General features: G+C 35.9%; 1 protein-coding gene across 1 annotated transcript in view; it reads left to right on the forward strand.

The window, feature by feature from the left end:
- The window catches only part of FSIP1 (fibrous sheath interacting protein 1), a gene marked incomplete at both ends in the record, with an annotated part of 193,334 nt that overhangs the window by 61,903 nt on the left and 108,158 nt on the right, over positions 1-23,273 (forward strand). The window contains 2 exons of the mRNA XM_084240127.1: positions 4,928-5,086; positions 16,480-16,620. Of these exons, the coding sequence (XP_084096253.1) occupies positions 4,928-5,086; positions 16,480-16,620 (300 nt within the window). The remainder of the gene's footprint in view (positions 1-4,927; positions 5,087-16,479; positions 16,621-23,273) is intronic.

The following is a 23,273-nucleotide window of genomic DNA, read 5'->3' on the forward strand; positions in this document are numbered from 1 at the left end:
TTATACATTCTAGTGCCTTTTTGTTGTTAATAGTACCTTTTACATACTATTTTGTTAGTATTTATGTCTTATTTCTCTTATATCTTAAACCTTGTCTATCCAGATTGATCTTTTACAAAGACTATATAGAGGAATTTTTATTGTTACTGTTGTGTCTGTCTTTGTTGCTTTATCTTTTATTGTTTCTTTATTATAATTTTTCCTCTTTATATTTTAATGAGGCTATTTGATTTATTCATTTTTATTGTGACCACTGAAGGATAATTTTTGCATCTTTCTTTGATGTCCTATTTATATTTCATTTATTATGTTTGTTTTTTTCCCTTAACTTTACTTTCTTTTCCTCTTGTGATAGTCTCTGAAATCTTACATCTTTACAGGGTCTTTGGTATGTTTGATTTCTTCTTCTTTCCATTTCCTCTCCTCCAGAATGTTTTGGTATCATCTGGAATTTTAGTTCCAGAGTTTAATGTTTTTACCTTTAAAAACAATATGCAGCCAGATTTTTTAAGCTGCATTATTAACCATGTATTTAAGTTCAATTAATTGTTTATTTGTACAATTTTTTTAAAAAATTATTCTTCTGGAGTTAACCATTTTTCCCGAAGAAATGGTGGTATATAATTTTTGAGTACACGCATTTTAAAGTATTTATTTTTCTCTCATTCGATTTATAGCTTGAATGGTAACTAGATTCTAGATACAAAAGTCCTTTTTTTCAGGAAGTATTTAGGATTTTTTTCTTTATTTGAGTTTGTAAACTTTCCAGAACCTATTTATATGTGTGTCTTGAAAACATTTTTGATTATTCATCATACCTTATAGGCCCTTTTTAATTTGAAAGTTCAAGTCTTTCTTCACTTCAGCAAATTACTTTCTCTTATTTCTTCCTTCCCGTCATTTCTTTTCTTGCCTTTTGGGCTATCTGTAAAATGGAATTTTAGTTGGGAATGTGACAGACAGAAATTTTACAAATGGTGATATAAACAAATAAGAAGCTTACTTTTCTTCAGTAACATGAAATCCAATTGCTAGCAGCTAGTGTCTATCTTCCTGCTTTAAATTCTTAGTGTGACTTTGTGTCTAGGTTGGCAAGATTGTTGCTATGCATCCATTTTCCAGATGGAAAGACAGGGGGACCTGTTAGGGGTAACCTAACCCTTGGAGGTTTTGCCTTTTCATTTGGGAGGGTATGGCCACCTGCATCTCATTGGCTATGTTGTGTCACATGGCCTTTGTTGCCTTTGTTGCTGCTAGCATGACTGGGGACTCAGATATTTCACTTTGTGATTATAGCAGAGGAAAGCAAGGAAGAAGGAAAAGGAGATTTTCTGTATAGGTGTCTGCCACAGATGGGTATAATAGAATCTCCTGGATCTCTCCTTCTGGTCTTAAAATATCTTTCGCATAATTTTCACCTTTTTTTTTTAGTCATTTTGCTCATATGAACTCTTTGCAACTTTTTAACCTTTCTCTTTTGTTGTGTAGTTATGTAGCCTTCTTTTACGATTAAATTGTTTTTTAAACTAAGATTTGCAGAGAGTTCTTTTTTGCAAGGCTCTGAAGAGAAAGAGGACTTTCTTTTCTGGTATGGGATATATACATTTTATACAGAAATTATATAAAGCCAGTTAGACTTTGACAGGATAATATTATAATTACATTCATATAATTTGATTTATAATTATATGTTATAATGTATTATAAGAATAGTGATTCAGAGGAAGACTATGAAATATGGTAGGGAGAATTTAGAAATAATTTTTAGGAACACTGAAGAAGTGACTATCTTCTGTTTTCTCAAACTGTACCAAAGTTCTTGCATTTCTCAAATTTGCTGTATTCTTTCATAGTTCTATGTGTGCTTTTCTTTTTGGAGTACCCCATGGCCTCATCTCTGACAAATGCTTACACAACTTAAAAAAGAGAACTAAAATTTGTAATTATGGATTTTGTAATTTGTATTTTTAATTTTTTAATTTCTTTTGCTGAAGTTACACTACATTGTAACAGTGGATAAGTTTCAGGTGTTCATTTTTGAGATCAGCATGTGTATATATGACATTAAGTTCTCCATGAAAAGTCCAGATCTGCTCTTCACCAAGTGATTATCTCCTTTTCCCAGTTTACTCCTCTCTTTCCTGGAACTCTTGCCCTTCGATTATTCATTATAGAGCAAATTTAATTGTGTGGATGTAATATTCCCTTGAATCTTTCTAGGATACTTAGAATTTTTAAAAGGTGTCCTATGTTGGGAACTCATACTTGCAACTATTGGCATTTACCAAAGTCAGATGCCTCTGTTGCCACCCTCCATCAGCAAAACGGGTTTTGTATCAAACTTCAAATTCCTCAGATCAACATCATATTGAATTGGTGAGTCTGGTATGGACCCAGGGGCCTAAGCCCTAGCGGTTAAGGAGGGTGGTGAAGAGCATTTCTGAGCTTTGTCTTAGTGGGGCAAGACTCCTAAAAGCTAGAAATCTCCCTCTAATTGAAAGGGTCTCTAGAAGGTATGAGACAGACAGAAGAGCTTGATACCTTCTACTGCATATTACTTATAGTTTCTTTCTGTAACTGTATAGAGCAAAAACATTTAAATTTCTGTTGAATTTAATCTGACATGATTTTTTACCTGTAGTGTCATTAAAAATAATTCTATCCAGACAAGAATGTAAAATTTACTAGCCAATATTTAGTCATTGATTCCATAGTTTTACTTTTTTGGTGATTATTATTTCTCATTTTGGTCATATAATATTTAAATAATTTTTATTTAGGAAAAATTAACCAGAGGTTTTTATTTGTAATTAGGTAATATTATTTTTAACAGTTTTTTATAACTGTCACATGCCAACTTATAAATATATCTTGAAGTGTTTATTAATATAGCATAGCCTTGTATGGATATACTACAATCTGCTCACTTTTTCGTTTCTTTTAAACATTTGGACTTTTGGGGGTAGTTATTCTTTTTAATAAATTCCATGGCAAGAAAACATACCAGCCAGTGTTCTGAGCTGCAAGAAACAGAGATGAACTTTGGTTAAAAAAAAAAAATAGAAAATGAATTAATTGAGACACTTGTGCAGCTTACAGACATAGTGGGAAGTTTGGAGAACCAGGTTTGTAAGCTAGACAGACATCAAGGAACCGTGGCCACAGTGACTCCTCAGAAACAGGCTGGTAGGGAGCTGCACCACAGTCACCAGATACCCCAGCTCCACAACACCCCATAGGTGCTGCCACCTTCACTACTGCCTTCATTGGATTCTAACTGCTACTTGCATCACACTCTCCCTCAAGAATTAAAATCCAAACTGTTCATTCTGATTGGCTGAATCTAGGTCATTTACTTCTTTTCTTGATGCCAGTGGTAGGGAGAAGGAATGCCTGGTGGGGACGTGACTGCTACCAAGACTTACTTAGTGTTACTTTCACTGAAACAGTAAAGGAGGTTGGGGACAGGAGCAGCCAAATATGTCTTTCTAAATACGTTTTTTGCATGTATTTCTTCTGGTTATTGTCTGGAGATTGATTCCTAGAATTAGAGTGATGAAACCAAAGTTACGAAATTTCTCAGTGTCTTTGCTGGCTACTTTCCCCTTTTATTCTTAGTGTTCTTCCTGATTCTTCTGCCCTCATACTACATGATTCCTTGTGTGACCTCACCCTTCCCATCGTCCAAGAGTTTCAGCCACTATAGATATATGGGTGAATCCAAAATACTTATTGCCAATCCAGGTCTTGAACTTCAGACAAATATATTTAACTATGTAACATAATCTGTGGTTATTCTAAGGACATCTGTGAATATCAAAAGACCTTAAACAGAATTCAGGATCCTTTTCCTCCTCAAGCCTGCCATAGTCTCCTAGTTCAGCCAATATGACCACCATCTAGCTATTGGTGTAATTTGCAATTAATTTCCAAATTAGAATTAGAAATTTTGTTTTTATCTTTGATCTTTCCTCCTTCCTTACTCATCTTTCAAATTATTTCCAGATTTTGTAAATTCTGTTTTCTAAGTTTCTTTGGAATCTGTCCTATTATCTGTATTCCCGGGAAACATTCCTTAATTCATCACTTTCATTTTAGATTGTGCCTTTTGCTTCTAACTGGGTTTTCTGCCTCTCATCTTGCCTTCATCAGCTCCAGTTTTAAAGTACAGAGCTATCTGTGCTGTTTCTATGGTTAAGATGTGATTAAGATGGATTAGTTCCTCTGGAAACTTTCTCCAACCACTAGTGTTCCCTGTCCCTTCCAGGACAGTTGACACTCTTTGGTTCCCCAGGTGTCCTGGGCTTTCCATCATTCTTCATACCTTGTTATGATTGCTGTTACCAAGAGACTGAGGACTTGAGGGGAGAAATTTGTAAAATTTGTATTGAATTATCAATGCCCGGTGTCATGCTTACACATAGTAGGCGTTCAGACTTTTGAATAATTGTTATGAATGGGTTTTAACGCAATATGAAACTGTTAATTGAATGAAGACTTAGATGACCGTTTAAGCTCACGAAACCTAAACAGCTCAGTTTATAATCTTTTGTTCCTTTTCAGGGACAAAATATGAAAATGCCTTGTTTATTATAGGGTGAACATGATTTCTTTCTATTCAACTTATCACAAGCATACCTACTTTTTTAAACTGGAGAGGTAAGAATGCTATGAGTAGCAGATTGTGAGGCTCAAAGATGTACCCCAAAAGGGGAAAACCTCACAATATATGTGAAGGCACTTTATGCGGGGTTGGTAGATGATGAAACCATAATCTATTTTTTTTCACTATCCCAGTGTTAATTCCATTGTTTTCAGTTTAGCTTTGATTTTGTGACCTCCTGAGCACTGATGTATCAGTCTGAAAGGTATTTTTAAGGGAATGAATGTAGCATGGAAATGACCCAGTATCCTTGTTTCCTTTTAGGGTGATCAGTCTGTCTGGCTGGACCCAGGAGGAGGATATACACTTGCAGTCACCCAGCATCAGCAGCTTGCTGATATCGATACTAAACTCAAAGAACTCTCTGCTGTCTCTCCAGCAATTCCCAACTTTTCTCCAAGATTTGAAAATTGGAATGATCAGGTATATTTAACTCAAAAGAGCATACTAAAGCTAGTTCACATAATTTGGCAATGTTAGCTAGAGAGGCTTCTTTTCAGTTGCTTTTTCCATTACTATAACTGCACTGCTAGTAATTTCCATAACAGTGTGTATTTGTCTTTGGTGCCTTCCACTTTTTATTCATTTTTCTTTTAGTTGGTAATTTGCTAGGATGGTCTTGCTGAGGAGCTATTATTTTAATATCATTATATCTATGATTCAAGCTAGTTCTTGATAATGACCAGGAGAGGGGAGGGAAGAAAATTGATATGGCACTAGTTAGTATTTTGAGGGATTTATTTCTCTCTTTACCCTTTGGTTTTAGATCTGAGCAGTGGCAATCTCTTATTCTCTACTCCATCGCTAGCTTCTTTAACACCGAACAGTGATGTTCACTATGTTGACTATTTTTCTCCAGTCAGAGTTTTGAAATGAATGTGCTTCCTCTCAGTCTTCCCTCAAATATTCTTCTACAAACCTAGTGGAAGGCATAGAAAAATAGAAAAGTTGTAACAGTTTTGGAAAAGTAAAATACTTCTGCTCTCCCTTTTAGGTCAGTGCTTTGGGATATCTTGTTTGGAGTTGGGGTGATCTTTTGTTATTCTACTAACTCTCTTTCAGTCTTATGAAAATTTCACCAAATAATTTTCTATACAATCTTAGATGCAAGTGATTTTCTTGGTCCTTAAAATTTTTTAAAAATCAGTAGCGTGTAGGTAATATAGTAATTCTACTTCATAGTGAATCTTTCCCCCAAGTTATCAATAAAAGGTTAGGGATCTGGCTTTGTTTGGACTGGCTGAAGCTACTTTAGGGGAGAGCAGTAGTGTTGAGATGTTCCAAAAAAAAGTTTGGTCATTGGCAAAACCTTTATGGAGCCATTTCAAATTCCTTTGGTTGTGTTTCTAAAGGGTAACCTCAACTACTCCTGAGCTCCTCAGCAATGGTGGTGGTAGTAGAGACCACAAATTTCTGAATTGGAATCACAGTTCTTGGAAAACAGAATTAGAATTGCGGTCCCCACCCAAATGTACCTCAGGACTTTGACACTAATTATACTGTCAGTTTATTTATGTTACTTAGTGCCATTTTCTGAAATGAGGAAGCCAAGATGGAGCAATAAAATTGTTCAGAGATATTTTTGTTCTTTTCATGTGACAGCTTTTGTTTTTTGTTTTGATTTTGTTGTGGTTAGATTTAAAGGGTAGCTGAGATCTCAAGGCTGAATAATGGTGCTAAAGGTAGGAAATGTCCTTTGCATGGCTGTCAAATGTTATTCTTGAAAGAAAGACTGATAGTTTAGAGATTTATTTAGCCATTAGACTTCAAATAAAGTATGGGTACGATCAGATTCTGTCATCATTTAAAGTTTCAAAGTTTGCCTTTTTGGCTCAGATAAAATATTTTAAAAATAAAAATGGGAAGCTCAGTATATTACTTAGTTGTTATATATGGACTTTATATATATATTTTTATGAAACAATCTAAACTTAGAAAAGAACTGAGTTTTGGGAGTTCTGCGTAATGCAGAAACAGAAATGTAACATAATAGTTGTTGAAAAGAGATAATGCTTTTTACATCCAAGAAAGAATATCTTTTGAGTTTTTGTTTAATTTCCTATTGGCTTTTACTCATTTCTAACTAAAATCAATATTGCACATTGAATTTGCAAGCCAAAAATGCTAACATGGGTAGTTATTTTTGGCTCAGAATTCTTTTGGAATAAATACTTTGAAAAGTATCTCAGATAAACCCTGAGTATCTACTCAGTTGAAGAATGGGCATCAATCTAATGCCAAAACACAAATATTCATAGTATATAATCAAATCATTTTTATTTTTAATCTTCTGCAAAGCATTAACTCATCAGTATTTTTTCTTCATACTTAAGAAAGATTGTCTTTTAAATAAGGTATAAATTTCACTCTTTAAACAATTGATTCAGTAGATATTAATCAAGTGTTCACTGTGTGCAAGGAAGTGTAGCAGACTTATAGTCAGCCAGGTACAAAACTTTGGGATCAAAAAGCCTCACTCACTTCCAAGTTCTGGCTCTTCCACTTCCACTTCTATAGACTTGGACATTAATTTGAAATGCTCCGAACTTTGGTTTCTTCAGCTACAAAGTAGTAATTATAATTATTTTTTAGGGTCCTGGGTGACTGGATGAGTTGCTATACATGAAGTTCTTAGTGCTGAGTCTGACACAGAACAAAGCCAGTGATATTGTTACAATGATAAGTGATTTAAGGAATTTATTTCCTTATGGGAGGCACAGAGTATATGTAGATGACTGTGGTACAAGGCAGATAGGTAAACATCTGGGAATAGATAAGCAAATATTGTGTTGGTTCAAAGGAGTGAGAAGAATTATATCCAGAAAGAATATAAAGAACATCCATTTTCATAGTGAGAGGTAGGAGCAGGAAGAGGAACTAGTGAAGGAGACTGAAGAGGTCCGAGGCTTAGCAGAAAACTGTCATTATACAGCATGAGGTTGAAAACTGGGGGCCTTTCGGGCAACTTTGGCTTACAGATGGGTTTACTTTATCCACATAGGGCTTACAAACATATTTAGCCAACATTTAAAAAGTGGGCGAACACATATAAAAACCCAAATTTCTAGTTTCTCTTGAAAAATTAGAAATTAAAATTATAAAATTATGTGGGAACTGCACTATTGGGTTGAGAACAACTGTTGCTTTAACTGGAGCACAAATCTTCCAGGTTGCTAGTGTATCTACTATCTTTAGTGTATTGCAGACCCAGAGGCCCACTTCATGCATTTATGTTATTTGCCATAATACATAGGCCAGCAAAACATCTTTGAATGCCAGCTTACTTCACAGGAGTTGCTGTGGTGGTTGATGTTGAGTATCCAGATTAATAGGTGGCTTCATCTCTGACCCTAAAGTGACTTGTAGGATATAGGAGGGTAGGCTGTAAACTCAGACCAGCTGGGAACTGATCTAATGGAAAGTAAAATATATACTTATAGAAGCATGGAGAAAGAAAAGGTTATTTGATAAAGACAGGATGTTTTAAAAACTCTTTTGGAGATTTTAAAATTTTGATCAAGAAATCATTTTCCAAACAGAGTTGAAACATGTGGACGTTCTGACTTATATGACTGTAGTGACTGTAAGTGCTGCACTGATGATGATGATCAACATATCTGAAACAGAATAATTTGAGATCCCCAGAAATGTAGCTCTGATTTTAAGGAGGTATGTTGTTTGTTGTGAAAGGGGCAGAAAAGAACGCTTTTCCTTATGTGCTTTCTGATTACAGTGTCCTCACATATATGCCCTGACCCGGCTCTTTATGGTATTTTAAAAGCAGTATTTGGTTTTATATATCTGATTTCCTTATAAAAAGATAGATAAGCATGTGGTCATATTCAGAAGAAAGAATGGCACATTACTGCTGGCATATTAAGGCTCTAATGTGAATACTATCATGTGGTTACAATTTTTGCATCTGTTTTTTATTTTCATTTCATCTCAGCTGAAGAGAACTAATTGAAGCAGTTTTTTCTTAAGATCTGTGGTTTAATTGTGCATACCTTTCTGTATCCATCTCCTAACCTTCCAACAAATCAGTAAGTTCTTTCCACATATTGAAAATCCCACCATAAAATTGAGTGATGTTCCTAATTTAGTTAACATATTTCTTATTTGTAGATGTAACAGATTCCCACTTTCTCATGAAATATCTAAGATATATGAGTTATATAAGTATTGTGTTTCTTAAATCCTTTGCAACTGGATTCAATAATACGTTCTATTCAGTTTGGCTCTTATAAAGAAATGTAATTTATTCATCTCTCATGCAATCAGTAACATTTAGTCTTACTAGCTCCAGAATTCCAGTTCATGGTTAGATTTTTTTCCTGGTTGGAAAAGGGTCTTCAGAAATAGTTCTCATTGACAAGAGACATTTCTTTGTTCTTAACCCAAATAGTTTAATTGAATATAATAGTTTTCCTTAATTTGATTTATTTTCTTGTTCTTAAAGTTTTGATTCCCTGGTACGCACTTTGGTAAGACTGACAGAAAAATGAGCAAATATTTGATAAAGGAAAATTTTAGTTGTGTTCATCTCTTTTCTTGCTGAGGACATACTATGGCTGACAGCAACGATGAACTTTTTTGGTTTCTTCCTGTTTTAATGTTATCTAAAATTGAGAAAATATGAAGCTGTGTTTAACATACAATGCTGGTAGATGTTTTATTGTTGAGTTTTAGAGATATGCACAGCTCCAATAAGGTCCATGCATTGATGTCAAATTAATTATTAATACCCTGGTTGAATGCGGGACTCTAAAAATTTTTAATATATTCTAGTCACAAGCCTAGAAATCTTATTGACCATCTCTGCTTATTTCCAAAAACTGTATAAGTATGCCAGAAGAATAGGGATTTTTGGGTTACGGAATAAGCAAGAAGTTACTTCAGATGTCTTGCCTTTATTTTTAATTTTTTTAATAGCTTTTTTTTAAAGATTTTTTTTTTTTAATTTATTTATACATAGAAGAGCTGGGTACAGGCCAGACGTGCAGGTGGTGAGAGATTTACCAGAGACAGAGTGGGGAACAGAACAGGCAGATCTACTGAAATACACTGCTGAGGAGAGCAGCAGGCGAGACAGGAGAGGTCTGCTGTGCTGTGTGGGTTGCTCCCTGGCCAGCTGGGGATCGAACTGGTGCTGCAGAGGCTGCGGATTGCTTCATAGTGTGGTGCTTAACCCCTTGCACCACCAGGGAGGCCCCAGAGGTCTTGCCTTTAATTCTAATCTGTCAAACATTCCCTGTTAAATCTGGGGAATTCTTCTTACCACCTATGTTGTACAGATTACTTTGAAGTTTATATTCCTTTGTTTTTCTATCTTCAACTTCCTATGTATTCAAGGTTCCTTTCATTCCGTGGCAATATACCATGATGATAAAAACAAACTGGTTGAAAGATTCTCACCCCCACTTTTAGTTTTGCCATGCAAGTGATCCAACTAATGACAGGAAATAGCAGTAGCCTGTGGAAAAGTACAGCATTAGCCTGAAAATGCAAGGCAAGTTGGCTTTGTTAAGGCAGGTTTTTATTTTTCTGGTCTTTATTTGCATATCAGATAATTTATGAAACTCTGAGTAATTTCCTCTGTATTTGGCTTTTAGAAATGAATTTACTTAACTTCAAAGACTCAGTCAACACCACAGATATTTACTAAGAATGAACTTAGAATCCCTTTGTAATTAATTAGTTAAATCTACAAACATCTGTTGACCTAAGGGACAGTTCTTTCTTTTTTTTTTTTTTCAGATGGTTTTTTTTTTTATTTTTTTTTTTTTAGGTAGTGTGTATTTTCTTTTTTTTTATAAATTTTATTGTTATATTCCCCATACAATTGCAGCCCCCCCATTCTGACCCCAATCCCTCCCCTCCCGCCCCCGCCCCCCTAAAAGTGTCTCTGGTTCATAGTTTTTTGTTGATTTTGATTTTCACTTTCTTATAGTTATTCATTTTCCTGGTCCCTTATTTAAGTTTTCTAGATTCCTGCTATGAGTGAGACCATCCGGTATTTTTCTTTTTCTTTTTGGCTTATTTCGCTGAGCATGATCCCTTCCAGCGCCATCCATGTTGCTGCAAATTGCATGTGTTTATCTTTTTTGAATGCTGAGTAATATTCCATGGTATATATGTACCACATCTTCTTGATCCAGTCATCTATTTTTGGGCATTTGGGTTGTTTCTAAAGCTTAGCTATTGTAAACAGTGCTGCTATAAACATAGGGGTGCAGGTGTTCTTTGGAATTGATGTTTCTGTGTCCTTTGGGTAAATACCTAGGAGTGGAATTGCTGGATCATATGGAAGCTCTATGTTTAGTAGGTCCAGAAATCTCCACACAGCTCTCCACAGTGGTTGGACCAGTTTGCACTCCCACCAACAGTGCAGAAGAGTTCCTTTTTCTCCACACCCTTGCCAGCATTTGTTGTTGCTAGTTTTTTTAATATGTGCCATTCTCACTGGTGTAAGATGGTATCTCATGGTCAGTTCTTTCTTCTTGCTCCTTAGACGTTCTGTTTATACTTTGGAGAGATTTTACTAACTTAATTTCACTTTTTCTGAATAAAAATATTACTCTAGGAATGAGAAACACAGAAATTCTTTGGATGGTCAAAGAATCTGCCTAAACATCTCTACCTTAGGAAATCAAGTTATTTCCTGATGGTAAGGAGAAGATAGTACTGGTTGGCATTTGATGTGAGATTCAAACCTCACCTGGTACCACAGAGCTTCTAGACTATTCCTCTGGGGAAATTTTGTCAGAATCAATGACGTATATTTGCTTTCTCCTTCATGACCTCTGTTTTTATCACATGACATACTTCGTGTTTTCCGAGATCATGGCTGAAGAAAGATGTTACATATCCTTAGAGAATTACAAACTCAGAGCTATTAGTCTTGGAAAAAAGTTTCTCAAAAGAAATTGAGAACTGGAAGGGAGAACTGACATGTTCCAAAGTACACAGAGTTGTTTAACCAGAACTGAAGTCAGAATATAGTTTTCAATATAATACCTATTTGGTACAGAGAGTCACATATTCAGAGGAGAAAAAATAATAGTAGAATGATACTTTTTTGGTGCCTTAAAATAAAAAATGACTTTTTCTGCTCATGAAGTTGGTACAAGTTTACTGTAGAAAATTCAGGAAATGTAAAAACTTGGTTCCCATCAAGTTAATCACGATTAAATTTTCTTCCAGTTTACACACACACACACACACACACACACACACACGCACAACCCCCAATACCAACTATTGTTCTAGGCAAGAAATAGAAAAAGTACCTGTTTGAATTTTGAAGACAATAAAATGAAGGGACTATAAATTTAAAGGCACCTCTAGGGGTGTTGGAACACCCAAGGACTAGCATCAGAGGGCAGGGGAAAGAAAAGGTATATTGGAACTGGGGAGAGCTGGAACTGTGGTGGAAGAATAAGCTATAACCAAACTTTCCCCTTTCGTCATGAGAATTTGAGCTGTAGGTTATTTTCTAACTGTTTTCCTGGCAATTTGATGAAGCAACTTTATTTATCCTAAAAAATGGCCTTTGGATTGGGAGAATTCTAGAGACCTGAAGGGAAAGCCATGCTTTGGGCTTCCCTAAGTGCAGTGATTCTTGTGGCTGGATATGTCCCTTGCAACAGCTCTGGATGCTGTGTCCTGTGGGTCATTTCAAGAGGTGATGTTCCTGTGGGATATGAAGCCTGTAATTCAGAATAGTTTCCTTGCCCCTTGTACCTGTTACAGACACCGACTGCAGCAAAAACACCCGCTCAAGACTAGACCTGACACTGTCCTGCTGTGTTTCCTGACCTATATCCTTCTGAGTAGACTGGCAGCAATTATGACTTTGTTCATCTTTGAGGATAATATCCAGTTGAATCTAAGAAAATCCTCCTGATAGGCATCACAGAGATCTAGAACTGCCAAAACTGTAATGCCAAAATAAGGAGAGAAAGGGAAAATATCCTAATCTCTCTTTTCTTCTGACCTTCAGACTTCTAATATTCCTTCCCTCATGTTGACTAAACCAATCCACAGGATGGAGGTGAAGAAGACAACTCTGCTTTTCCCTACAGTTTATCATTCTCGTGTTGACAACATGCTTAAAGCTGCAATGAACAGTTGTGTACAAGACTTTGAATCATACATTTTAAATTCTCTCAGATAGATTGATAGGAGTGGAGTTGCTGGGTCAACATTTAACTTTTTAAGAAATTACCAAATGTTTTTCCAAAGTGGTTGTGCCATTTGTATTCCCACTAACAATATATAAGATTTATATTTGTTTCATACCTTTCCAATATTTGGTGTTAACAATTTTTTTCATCTGGATCATTATAGTGGGTGTGTAGTACTCTCTCATTGTGATTTTAACTTGCATTTCCCTGGTGACTTACTGATGTTGAGGACTTATATATTCTGGGTACATGTCTTTTGTTCAATTTTTGTTTTAGGATGTTTCTTCTCAGTTTATGCCTTGTCTGTTTTCTTAATGGTAGCTCTGGATAAGCAAAATTTAAAATATTGATGAGATCTGATTTACTTATTTTTTTTCTGTGACTATGCAAATATTAAAAAAATCATAGTTGTATGTGGGGGAAGCAAATATTGTTTAAAAATGAACAATGATGTTAAAAAATAAAATTTGGAGAGAAGAAACCTCCCCCCCCCAAAAAAAAATCATAGTTGTATACAATTTAAATGATGTCCTTTTTTATTTTAAAAACTGATTTGAATTTAAAATTGAAATCTAACTTGGGTGTTTTTTAGATCACTGGCTTTAGAGACTGAATGTTTGTGTCCCTCACAATTTCATATGTTGAAACCCAATTCCCAGTGTTCATTTGGAAGATGATTAGGGCAGAAGGGTGGTGCCCTTGTGAATGGAATGAGGGCCTTTATAAATGAGGGCCAGAGAGTTCCCTTTCCCTTTCTTTCATGAGTGGACACTGTGGCAATATGACTGTTTAGGAGCTAGGAAGCAGGCCATCCTGACACCAGATCTGCCAGTGCCTTGATATTTAACTTCCTAGCCTCCAAAATTGCGAGGAATACATTTTCAGATTGACAACAGCAGTGGGGAGAGAATGAACAAGATGTTTAGTGCATTGAAAGATGATGACAATAGGGACCATGACCAAAATGAAGAAAGCAGGGTGGTGGGAAGGAAAAAAAGTGAGACAAGAATCAGAGCAACAGCAAGAGGAAGACTCTTTTCCCTGAACCAGCAGCATCCCCTGTGGTACAACTACACTTTCTGGTGCTTCAGGAGAACCTCCTGTCATCCCACCAGCTACCAGCTCACAAAACTGTGAAAACATTGTCACACAGATGAGCACCTTTGCCTCTGTCGGGCAGTTCTTAAGGTTTTACAGTCACAAGTATGTCCCACGGGACCTGACAGGCCACAGTGACTTCTACCTCTTTAAAGAAGGAATTAAACCCATATGGAGGGTGATACAAATAAAAATAGTGGCTCATTTCACTTTTGAAATAGTGGATCATTTTACTTTGAAAGAGCTTGGCATCCCATTGTGGGAGAATCCCATCTTGAACATGTTGGGGGAGTAGATCATGGTTGAGGAGGAGATTTGTGGGGCTGTGGTCTCTGCTTCTAGGAGGGTATTATTTCAATATGAATAAAACTGTCAGTCATCAAACAACCACAATCCAAATCTGGGATACTCCTCAACAAGTGCTTTAGCCTACCTTGCAACACCATTATGGAATAAAAACCCCTCACTAACAGCATCAAAATGTCATGCAGCCTAGCCCCCCAAAGGATCCTTTTTTTTAAAATCTCTGGAAGCTCTAATTAAATGTGCCATGACTCTCTCCCTGTCTGAATGGCACCATCATTGGAGTCTTGTGTTCTGTTGGCTGCTGCCTGGAAGACCTTTCTGTCCTGGACAAGAGGAGTTGGAAGAGTATGTTCTGTCTTAAGAACAGTGTGAAACATAGCAGCTACAACAGTTGAGATGATTTAATAATGGTGCTAACCTAAAAAATACATTTTTAGTGTTTATAAGCCATCCAATCTGTATTATTCTGTTATAGCAGCTCAAACGGACTAAGACTATATTTTGCTTCATAATAGGTGTATCTTCATAAAAGTTTATAAAATTCTAGCTGCTTAGATTTGCAAAGAGACCTCATTGCCATCTATTCCACACTCCTCCATAATATTAGGTTTCCTTCTTAAAAATATTCCTCACAATTATTCACCCTCTGGATGCTTCTAGAGATCAAATGCTACCAGAAAAAGTCCCCTTTTGGGGAAAAAGAATTTGTTAATGAATCACTTCCTGAAATTGATGTACTCTTTTAATAGTCTCATTAAAATTTTATATAAAATTAATTTTTTGAAATGTATGATTGGAGTTCTGAGAACCAAAATTACACTCTATTGGTTAGAGCTTACAAATTCATGTGTATAGTTTATGTTGGGATGTAGAGTGGATACATAGGATGGCTGAGAAAATAATTGTCCCTTCCTGGTTGTGTCAGGGAATATTTCATAGTGGAAATGTGTTTTTACTGGGCTCAAAAAGTGTTGAGTCTCAACAAGGAGCAGGAGGGAAGAGCCATGGAATGGTGAACTAGCAGTATTGACTATTGTTGATACTTTGGGTCTGAGATCCAAGTAATGAGAGTTGAGACTGAAGAGATGGATGGTGTGGCCTGTGAAGGGGTGAAGACTTTATTCTTTTCTCTGGGCTTCCTGGCAAAAGGGTAGAATGAGCAGGGAGATTGGTGGCACCTAGACCAGTTAAGAGGCTCACACTTTAACTTCAGTCCTCAAGTAGCAGTTCTTAAGGTCGTTTGTCCCCAGTCCTTACCTACAGAAACAATTGCCAGGTGGTGCCTCTGTCTTTGTGTATTTTCACAGGCTCTGTGGGCATGTTTAAAGTATACTAGAATTGAAAACTACTGTTTCAAGTTAATAATGAAGAGTTAGTGAGACAGAGAAGGTCTTCAAAGATGTCATTTATGCCAGTCACCAATGTGGCCGAGTAGATGTAGATTAGAAGTTTAGTTTTAGGCATAGAAGTGGCTGTCAAGAAACACCCACTTTTTCACCTAGAAATAATATTAACTCTGAGAGAATATGATTCTGTCAATTCAAATGTTACTACTAATAATGCTTGCATAATACAATGCTCATTCTTTTCAGAGGACATATTCAGTTCACATTTGTTAGGCACAAAGATTTGTTGCATGCCTTTTGCGTAGTGTGATTAAAACTTCAGCTAGATCTTGTTAATATTATCATTATTCAGACAATGAAATGGAAGCCCAGAGAGGTTAATTGATTTCCTTTCAGAGAAGATAATTGATTTCCTTAAGGACATCTTAGTCTGGAATCAGGTAGAGCCAGGATGCAAATCTCTTTACTTTCTTAAGTCCAGTTCTCTTACACTACTACACAACTGCCTCTCATAACATGGAAGGGCAGGATTCCCCCACCCCCACCCCATTATTTATCTATGATGAACTTCAAGTCCAGAGAAACTGTAATTTTTTTCTCAAGGCCCCAAACTGACCGGGAGCAGAGCACTGGTGCCCGTTTCCCAGCTACTGCTCTTTTTACTCTTGTCTTTTTGCATTCCATATGGTTGAGTTTGTTTCTCTTATTTAATGTGCAGTTGGACTTACCTCACTCAAAGGAAAAGTTTAGAATTTTATATCATTTTGAAGGGGAGAAATATTGTTTCAGAGGCTAAGCCAACCTTCAAGGCTCAGTTGCTTTGGAGCAGTGTGTGGTGGTACATTTCTAGCCTGTGCATGATTTTTTTTTTCCCAATTAGCTCCCTGACCTTAATGGTGATAACAGAAATATGGAAGTAACTCCAGGAGATAAGGTACTTAGAAATACCAAAGAACAACGAGATGAGCAAAATCGACTGAGAGAGATAGATGAACAACTGAGAAAGATGAAGAAAAATGTGGTAAGTTTTTAATTTCAAATATAATTATTTAATGATTGTGTTTAAAAAGGTTCCAGTTTCCTTGGACTGTTTTATGTGTTAAATCAATCAAGAAACCTGACATGGGAATGTGTGATTAAGAAGTTGAATAAAAGCTAAAAATAAGATTCATAGAACTTAAAGTACTATCATATTTAATTTATGTGATATAATAAGCCTGTGAAATACTTTCCAGACTCAGAATAATGATCCATGTGTCTAATATCCTGTGTCTGACAGTGATATAAATATTCTTTTTCTGTGGAGAAATTTAGTAGTAGTTCTCCATAATATCTTTACATATTGAACTTACAACTTAAATACTCACAATTTTGGTTCACAAAATAATATATTACTACTTATTAATTAATTTTAATACATTCTAAATCCTTGATCCTATTTCATGTTTCAAATTGCTTGCCATTTGATGACATAGTATTGTTAATAAGAGGTAGATCTTATATCAACTAAATTATGTGTTGGTTGACGTTTTGATCTGTTAGAAGTGCCTTATTATATATTATGATTTTCCAAGTACCCATAGGGTGTGTCCAACTGGATACTTGGATTTTAACTAAAATTAACCATAGCAAGGCTGAACTTATGATTCTACTTAGATCTTTTCTCCCAGGGATGGTCTTGTCATGACTATCAGCAGCATCGCTTTCTGTCTTCTACTAAATCCTGTAGTCTGGTTGCTCTTGATTCCTCATTAAGTGTTAATTAATACATCTAATTTGTTGCAAGATAGGGTCCAAATTACTAACTTTTAACTCCTCTGGTACACTGCCTTTCTTGTACTTACTTACTCTCCTTTTTTTAAAAAAAATTTTGTTTAGAAGAACTAGGGTGTAGTTCTGTGTGATATGAGATATGGGGGTGGGTGAGAGGATTCACCAGAGACAGAGTTGGGAGCAGAGCAAATGGATTTACTGAAATACACAGCTGAGGGGAGCAACGGGGGAGAGAGGAGAGGTCTGCTCCATCATATGTGAGTTAGCTCCCTGGCTGGGGATCGAACTCAGGCAGTCACGGTGATAGTGCTGAGACTTAACCTGTAGGCTACCAGGGAGACCCTTATCTACTTTTCATGATGAATATTGTTTTTGTTAATGAAAATGTGATAAATTTGTTATAATCACTAAATATTTATAGGCCTAATATCTATAATCCTTCAAATAAATTATAATTTTACAGTTTAATGTTTTATTGTGTTCGCTTTCAAAAACTGGTATTTGGTTGACACATGTAAATTGATTTGTATTGTCTAAATATTTTAATTGCTGAGTGTTTCATGTTTCATGTGTGCTTCAAACTCTGCAAAGCCCCCTTGTACCTCATAGACTTCTAGGTATTTGATGGATTGGAAATCGGGAGCTCTGAGTTCTTGTTTCAGTTTTGTCAGTAGTCTGCTCTGTCACTTTGAATAAATCGCCTCATCTCTCAGAGACTTGGTTTTGTTACTTAGAAATCAATGGAACTGGGCTACTGACCTCTGTTCTTTTGCCTCTGATTCTTGGCATACTCATTTTTGGTGAGTGATAATGTTATTTATAATATCTAATGCTCAGTTTTTATGCTTCCTATGTGTTTAGTATTGGTTAAATTTTCTATTGAAAGTTACTTTTGGGAAGTTTGTAATACTCTCTCAGGAGAATATGAGATTGTATTTATATATTAAAAAATTAACCTACTGTTTACCAGCCAGAGTTTATATTTTCTGAACAATTGCTTATATTTTCTGAACAATTCTAGAAATGGTTATTTTTGGAGGTTTTTTGTTTTTTCTTATTTTCTCTACTGCAGTGGAACATTGTTTCAAGATCTTTGATTTGGGTAAAAGAAGTCATTTATTGTAGCCAAATTGATGATTTAAGGTTCAAATTTATATCCTGTCGTAGGGGTGGAGGGGAAAGAGTGAGGACAATGACAAATGGACAGTGAAGGAATTCTGGTGGGTACTCCTGGAGTCACTTAGGTCTCAAAATTGATTTGTCAGTGCAGGCTAAAAAGTGACATAATTCTGTTTTCCAGTGGCAGACTGCAGTTGCTGATACATATTTGTTTAGTGAAGAATTGGGTTTTGATTTAGTCTGTATGTAGTGGTGGTGGTATTGTTGGTGTTAGTGGATTAGATATTAGGAGCTAGGTGAAGGAGGAATAACAAGTAAGGTTAAGGCTCCCAAATGTAACATGAAATTCAGAAGATATATGGTGGTCCTGAAAGCCAGCCGCAGAGGTAGGAAGTATGATTCATGGTTGCCAGGAGCAGAATATGTGAAACAAATCTTTAGGATTCACTCCATATGCGTTAACAGTGTGATACAACTGATTTCCTACACATTAAGGGAGAGAGAAGCAAAATGGGTCATGTTTGGTTAATAAAATCACAAGGATGAGGAAGAGATTTAAAACTAGGTTAAAGGAAGCATTATTGATGGGGTTGAACATATTTATTTAGTTTGATGAAGAAAAGACTGGTGTTTGTTTTGTGGGTAGAGAAATCACACAGGTTAACTTCCCGATGACTTGTAAAAGGTTAGTACTTGAAGTGTTCATTTTATTCTTTGTAGTATAGGGGAAAAAAACCAGGGTGATTGTGAAGGCACAAAGGGACAGATTTCTGATAAATACTAAGAAAGAATAATCTCCCAGGGAATTAATTGTCTGTCCAGGGCAAAGTATTCAAATTCGGCTAAAGAGACAGGTATCACCAGGGTAACTGCGTGGTTTCGGTCTGTTTCCCCGGCACAAACGGGCAATTTGTATATGGTAAAAACACAGACGTGCTATGCTTTGAGCTCTCGTCTTATGTCGGGGAGGATTTGTGCTGAACCACTCACCGCTTGCCTAGCTGACTCTCAAAGGTGTTGACCATGGATACGAATTCTGCTGTCAGAGTAACTGCTTGTGTGGAAATAATTTGAAATGATAAACTGAAGAGACAAATGGAAACAGCTATATTCACAGATAGGCAACATGAGACAAACCCCACAGTCCTTCTACCCTTGGTCATATAGTGATCTCTGGTACCTCTAACCCCTCACTTTCCCATCTGTCTCAGAGAGTCACTTTCTGTTGTTCAGGGGGTGCTCTACAGGCTTCACTTCCCATTCAGTATTCTGACCCCACTCTGCTTTATATTATATCTCTTTGGTTATAATCCTATTATGTAAGCTCCTCTACGTGCAGCATAGTGTAAGGGCCAGTTACTGGAGCCATTCAGCTCTGGTTTGAATCTCAGTTCTTTACTTACTGAGAGACCTTGACCAGGTGACCTGAGCTCTCTCTACTCAGTTTCCTCGTTTGTGTAATGGGATAGTTTTAATTATTACCTACCACATAGCAACCTCATAGGGTTGTTATGTAGATTGTTAGTTAATTAAATTGAATTAGTTAAGTTCCTTGATTTAATATATATAAAGTGCTTTGAGCAGGACCTGGCACATTTTATTAGTGTTGGTTTGTTGTTATTAACACTATTAATATGACATTCACAGCAGCTTGTTTCTATATGGAAGGGAGGGATACAATATAGAGAATAAAAATTGAAGATGGGGAGATACACCTTGGAGAAAATCAAGATGCTATTTTTTCTGACTCAGATAAGGAAGAGTGACAAGATAGGCCTAGAAGGCGGGTTTAGAGATGAGGAGGTGAGAAAGGTCATGCCTGAACATTCTCTGATTACTCGGTAAATTTAGAGATCAAACCATCTCATGAGAGTGAGAGGGTGGAGTAGGGATTGGGCCTTGGAGCAGGGTAGGACGGGACTGGAATGTACCCCATGAGGATGAGAAAAAATGCAGCGGTGAACCATGAAAGCAGCCCAGCTGAGGTTGGAAAACCTAACTATGAAGTGGAATCAGTCAGCAAATCTTCAGGTCTTCTCTGACTACCCTCAGAAATCCACTAAAAATGAAAATTGGGTGGTGGGTTGAGGCAGGGGTGAGGAGAGGTTGCGTATTTGTGTTGGAAGATCAAGGAGTTAAGGGGATTGGTGGTACCTATGAGACCATAACTGATATCAGTAAAAAAAGAAACAAGAGTATACCTCAGGTATCAGCTGGGAAGCTTTCACTCCTCTTTGATCTGGTTTCAGAAGATGTAATACATGCAGATAATAGAATACCATACTGCTATCAAAAGAATGAGGTAACTCTGTGTCTCTTGGAAAGATGTCTGTAATGTGGTATTAAGAAAAAAGAGCCTATTGCATTAGACAATAATCAGTATGGTCCCATTTTCATAAAAAAGTAATAGGAAAATCCTGGAATGATATGTAACAAATGCCTAGCAGTGATTACTTTTAGTGGGCATGGAAGACAGAGGGGGGGGTTTACAAAAGAAATTCATTTTTTATAACATACATAACAGCTGTTTGAAGGGAAATCTTTATTGAGATTATGAGTATTTTTATATTATTTCACATGCTTCTCTATACTTCAGCTTTCCATAAAATACATGTGTCACATTTGTGAACAGAGCTAATATTTGAAAGTATGGAAACATGCAGGTCAAAACCACAATGAGATATCATCTAACACCTCTGAGAATGACACATATTAGTAAGAACCCCCAGAAACAAGTGCTGAAGAGGATGTGGAGAAAGAGGAACCCTATTACACTGTTGGTGGCAATGTAAAAAGATGGAGCTGTTTTAGAAAGCAATCTGTATTTTCCTTAAAAAATTAAAATGCCATGTGATCCAGCAATATCACGGCTGGGTTTTTACCCAAAGGAAATGAAAGACAAATATTGGACATTTATATAACAGATGATTTGGCAAAGCAAAATACTTGTAAAAACTAGTAAACACAAATAGACAAATTAAGGCTCCTGAGGTTAAGAGGTGGGGTGGGAAGAAAGGATGAAAGGAGTATAAGGAATGGTGGCGTGCAAAAATAAAAGAGAAAGAATTGACAGAGATTTTGGGCCTTGTGAAGTGGAAGGATTTGAGTTGCCATTTACTGAGGCATGAAGAATTCTAGGATAAGGAGTTTTCAGAAGATCAGGAATTCAATTTGGAGCAATAAACTAGGTAGTTGAATATGTAAGAGTGGAGTTGTCCAGGCTTAATATATGAACTGGAGAATCATGAACTTATAAACAGTATTTACAGAACTGAGACTGAATAAACTCACCTGAGGAAGTACTCTTGACAGATGTAATTGATACATACAAAAGATCACTTGTCTCTCAATAAGTGGTAAAATCAAGAAAATCAAGATGCTATTTTTTCTGACTCAGATAAGGAAGAGTGACAAGATAGGCCTAGAAGGCGGGTTTAGAGATGAGGAGGTGAGAAAGGTCATGCCTGAACATTCTCTGATTACTCGGTAAATTTAGAGATCAAACCATCTCATGATTGAGAACATATATTCATATATTTTGAAAAATAGAACAGTCATCAAAAGGAATAATGTTCAGCGTGACCATTGATTAAAATTCAAACAACTTCAGGCACTATTTATTCCTATCAAAGTAAAGGAAAATGTGATACAATGAATATATTAGTGGGAGTGGTGTGAAAGAGGTGACAGTATATTATATGTAGTTTTTTAAATTGTCTGTTTTCCCTCTGGAAAACATGTGATCAATTATTATAGTAATTTATATTTTTGACCTCTGTGATTCACTTTTAAGCACATTTCCAAAGAAGTAACACCCAAGGAAAACCAAATCAAACAAAAAAGGAAACAAGTATTTACAAATAGAATATCCAAACAACTTATACATCCTTTACCCATTCAATCTTGGTAAGATGATAAAATGACAAGTTTATGGATTTTGTCTATTATAGGACTTTAATGGATACCAATGTAAAAATAAAATTCTAGATAGAGTGTAAGTATCAACTATAAAACTGTGTGATCTATATGCTGACAACCATATGAAGAGAAATAGAATGTCTTAATAATTTAACTTTATTACTTTTCACTTTCTATTAAATTACCTTTGTTCCTAAAGAAAGGAGAGTCAAAATTGAGGCAATTTTATAATTTGATTTATTATGTTTTAACTCTTTAATGTAATGATGGGCTTTTTGCATTAGAGTAGATGGTAACTAATTCACTGTTTATTTGGTTTATATAATAATTGGTCTAATTTTTCTCAGTTTTGAGTATTCCACTGTGATAATAAGATTAAGGATTTTTCTTTCTTTTTTTTTTTTTAAATAAAGATCTAGGTAAAAATGCCTTTAATGAAGTTGCCTGCAGTAACTTTCATAAATCAGAACAACTCCATTTTAGATTTTGCATTTTCCAAGAAAGAATCATCAATCTGATCTCAACTCTTTGACTCCTTAATGATAAAATATTCTCAAGGATGTTTTGTTAGTATTGTTAAGAAAAGCTTTCCATGGTTCCAGTCATTCTAAATGCATTGACCACACTTTCTAGTCCTTTATTGTATCTTTTTTAGATTCTCAGTTTGAACTTCATTCATTTTTTTATCATTTGAAGTCTCTACTATTTTTTTCTTCCACATTCTTTCCCTTTTTGGTTTCCTAGAAACCACTGAGCTTGGCCTTGTTTGGTGAACTGTATTGTTATTATTGCATTAAAATCTTTTAACACTCTAAACCTTGTTGCTGAGCATTGAGGACAAGAATGCGGCTCACAAAGGATGGT

Source organism: Talpa europaea (genome assembly GCF_964194135.1).
Source record: "Talpa europaea genome assembly, chromosome: 8".
NCBI classification, from domain to species: domain Eukaryota; kingdom Metazoa; phylum Chordata; class Mammalia; order Eulipotyphla; family Talpidae; genus Talpa; species Talpa europaea.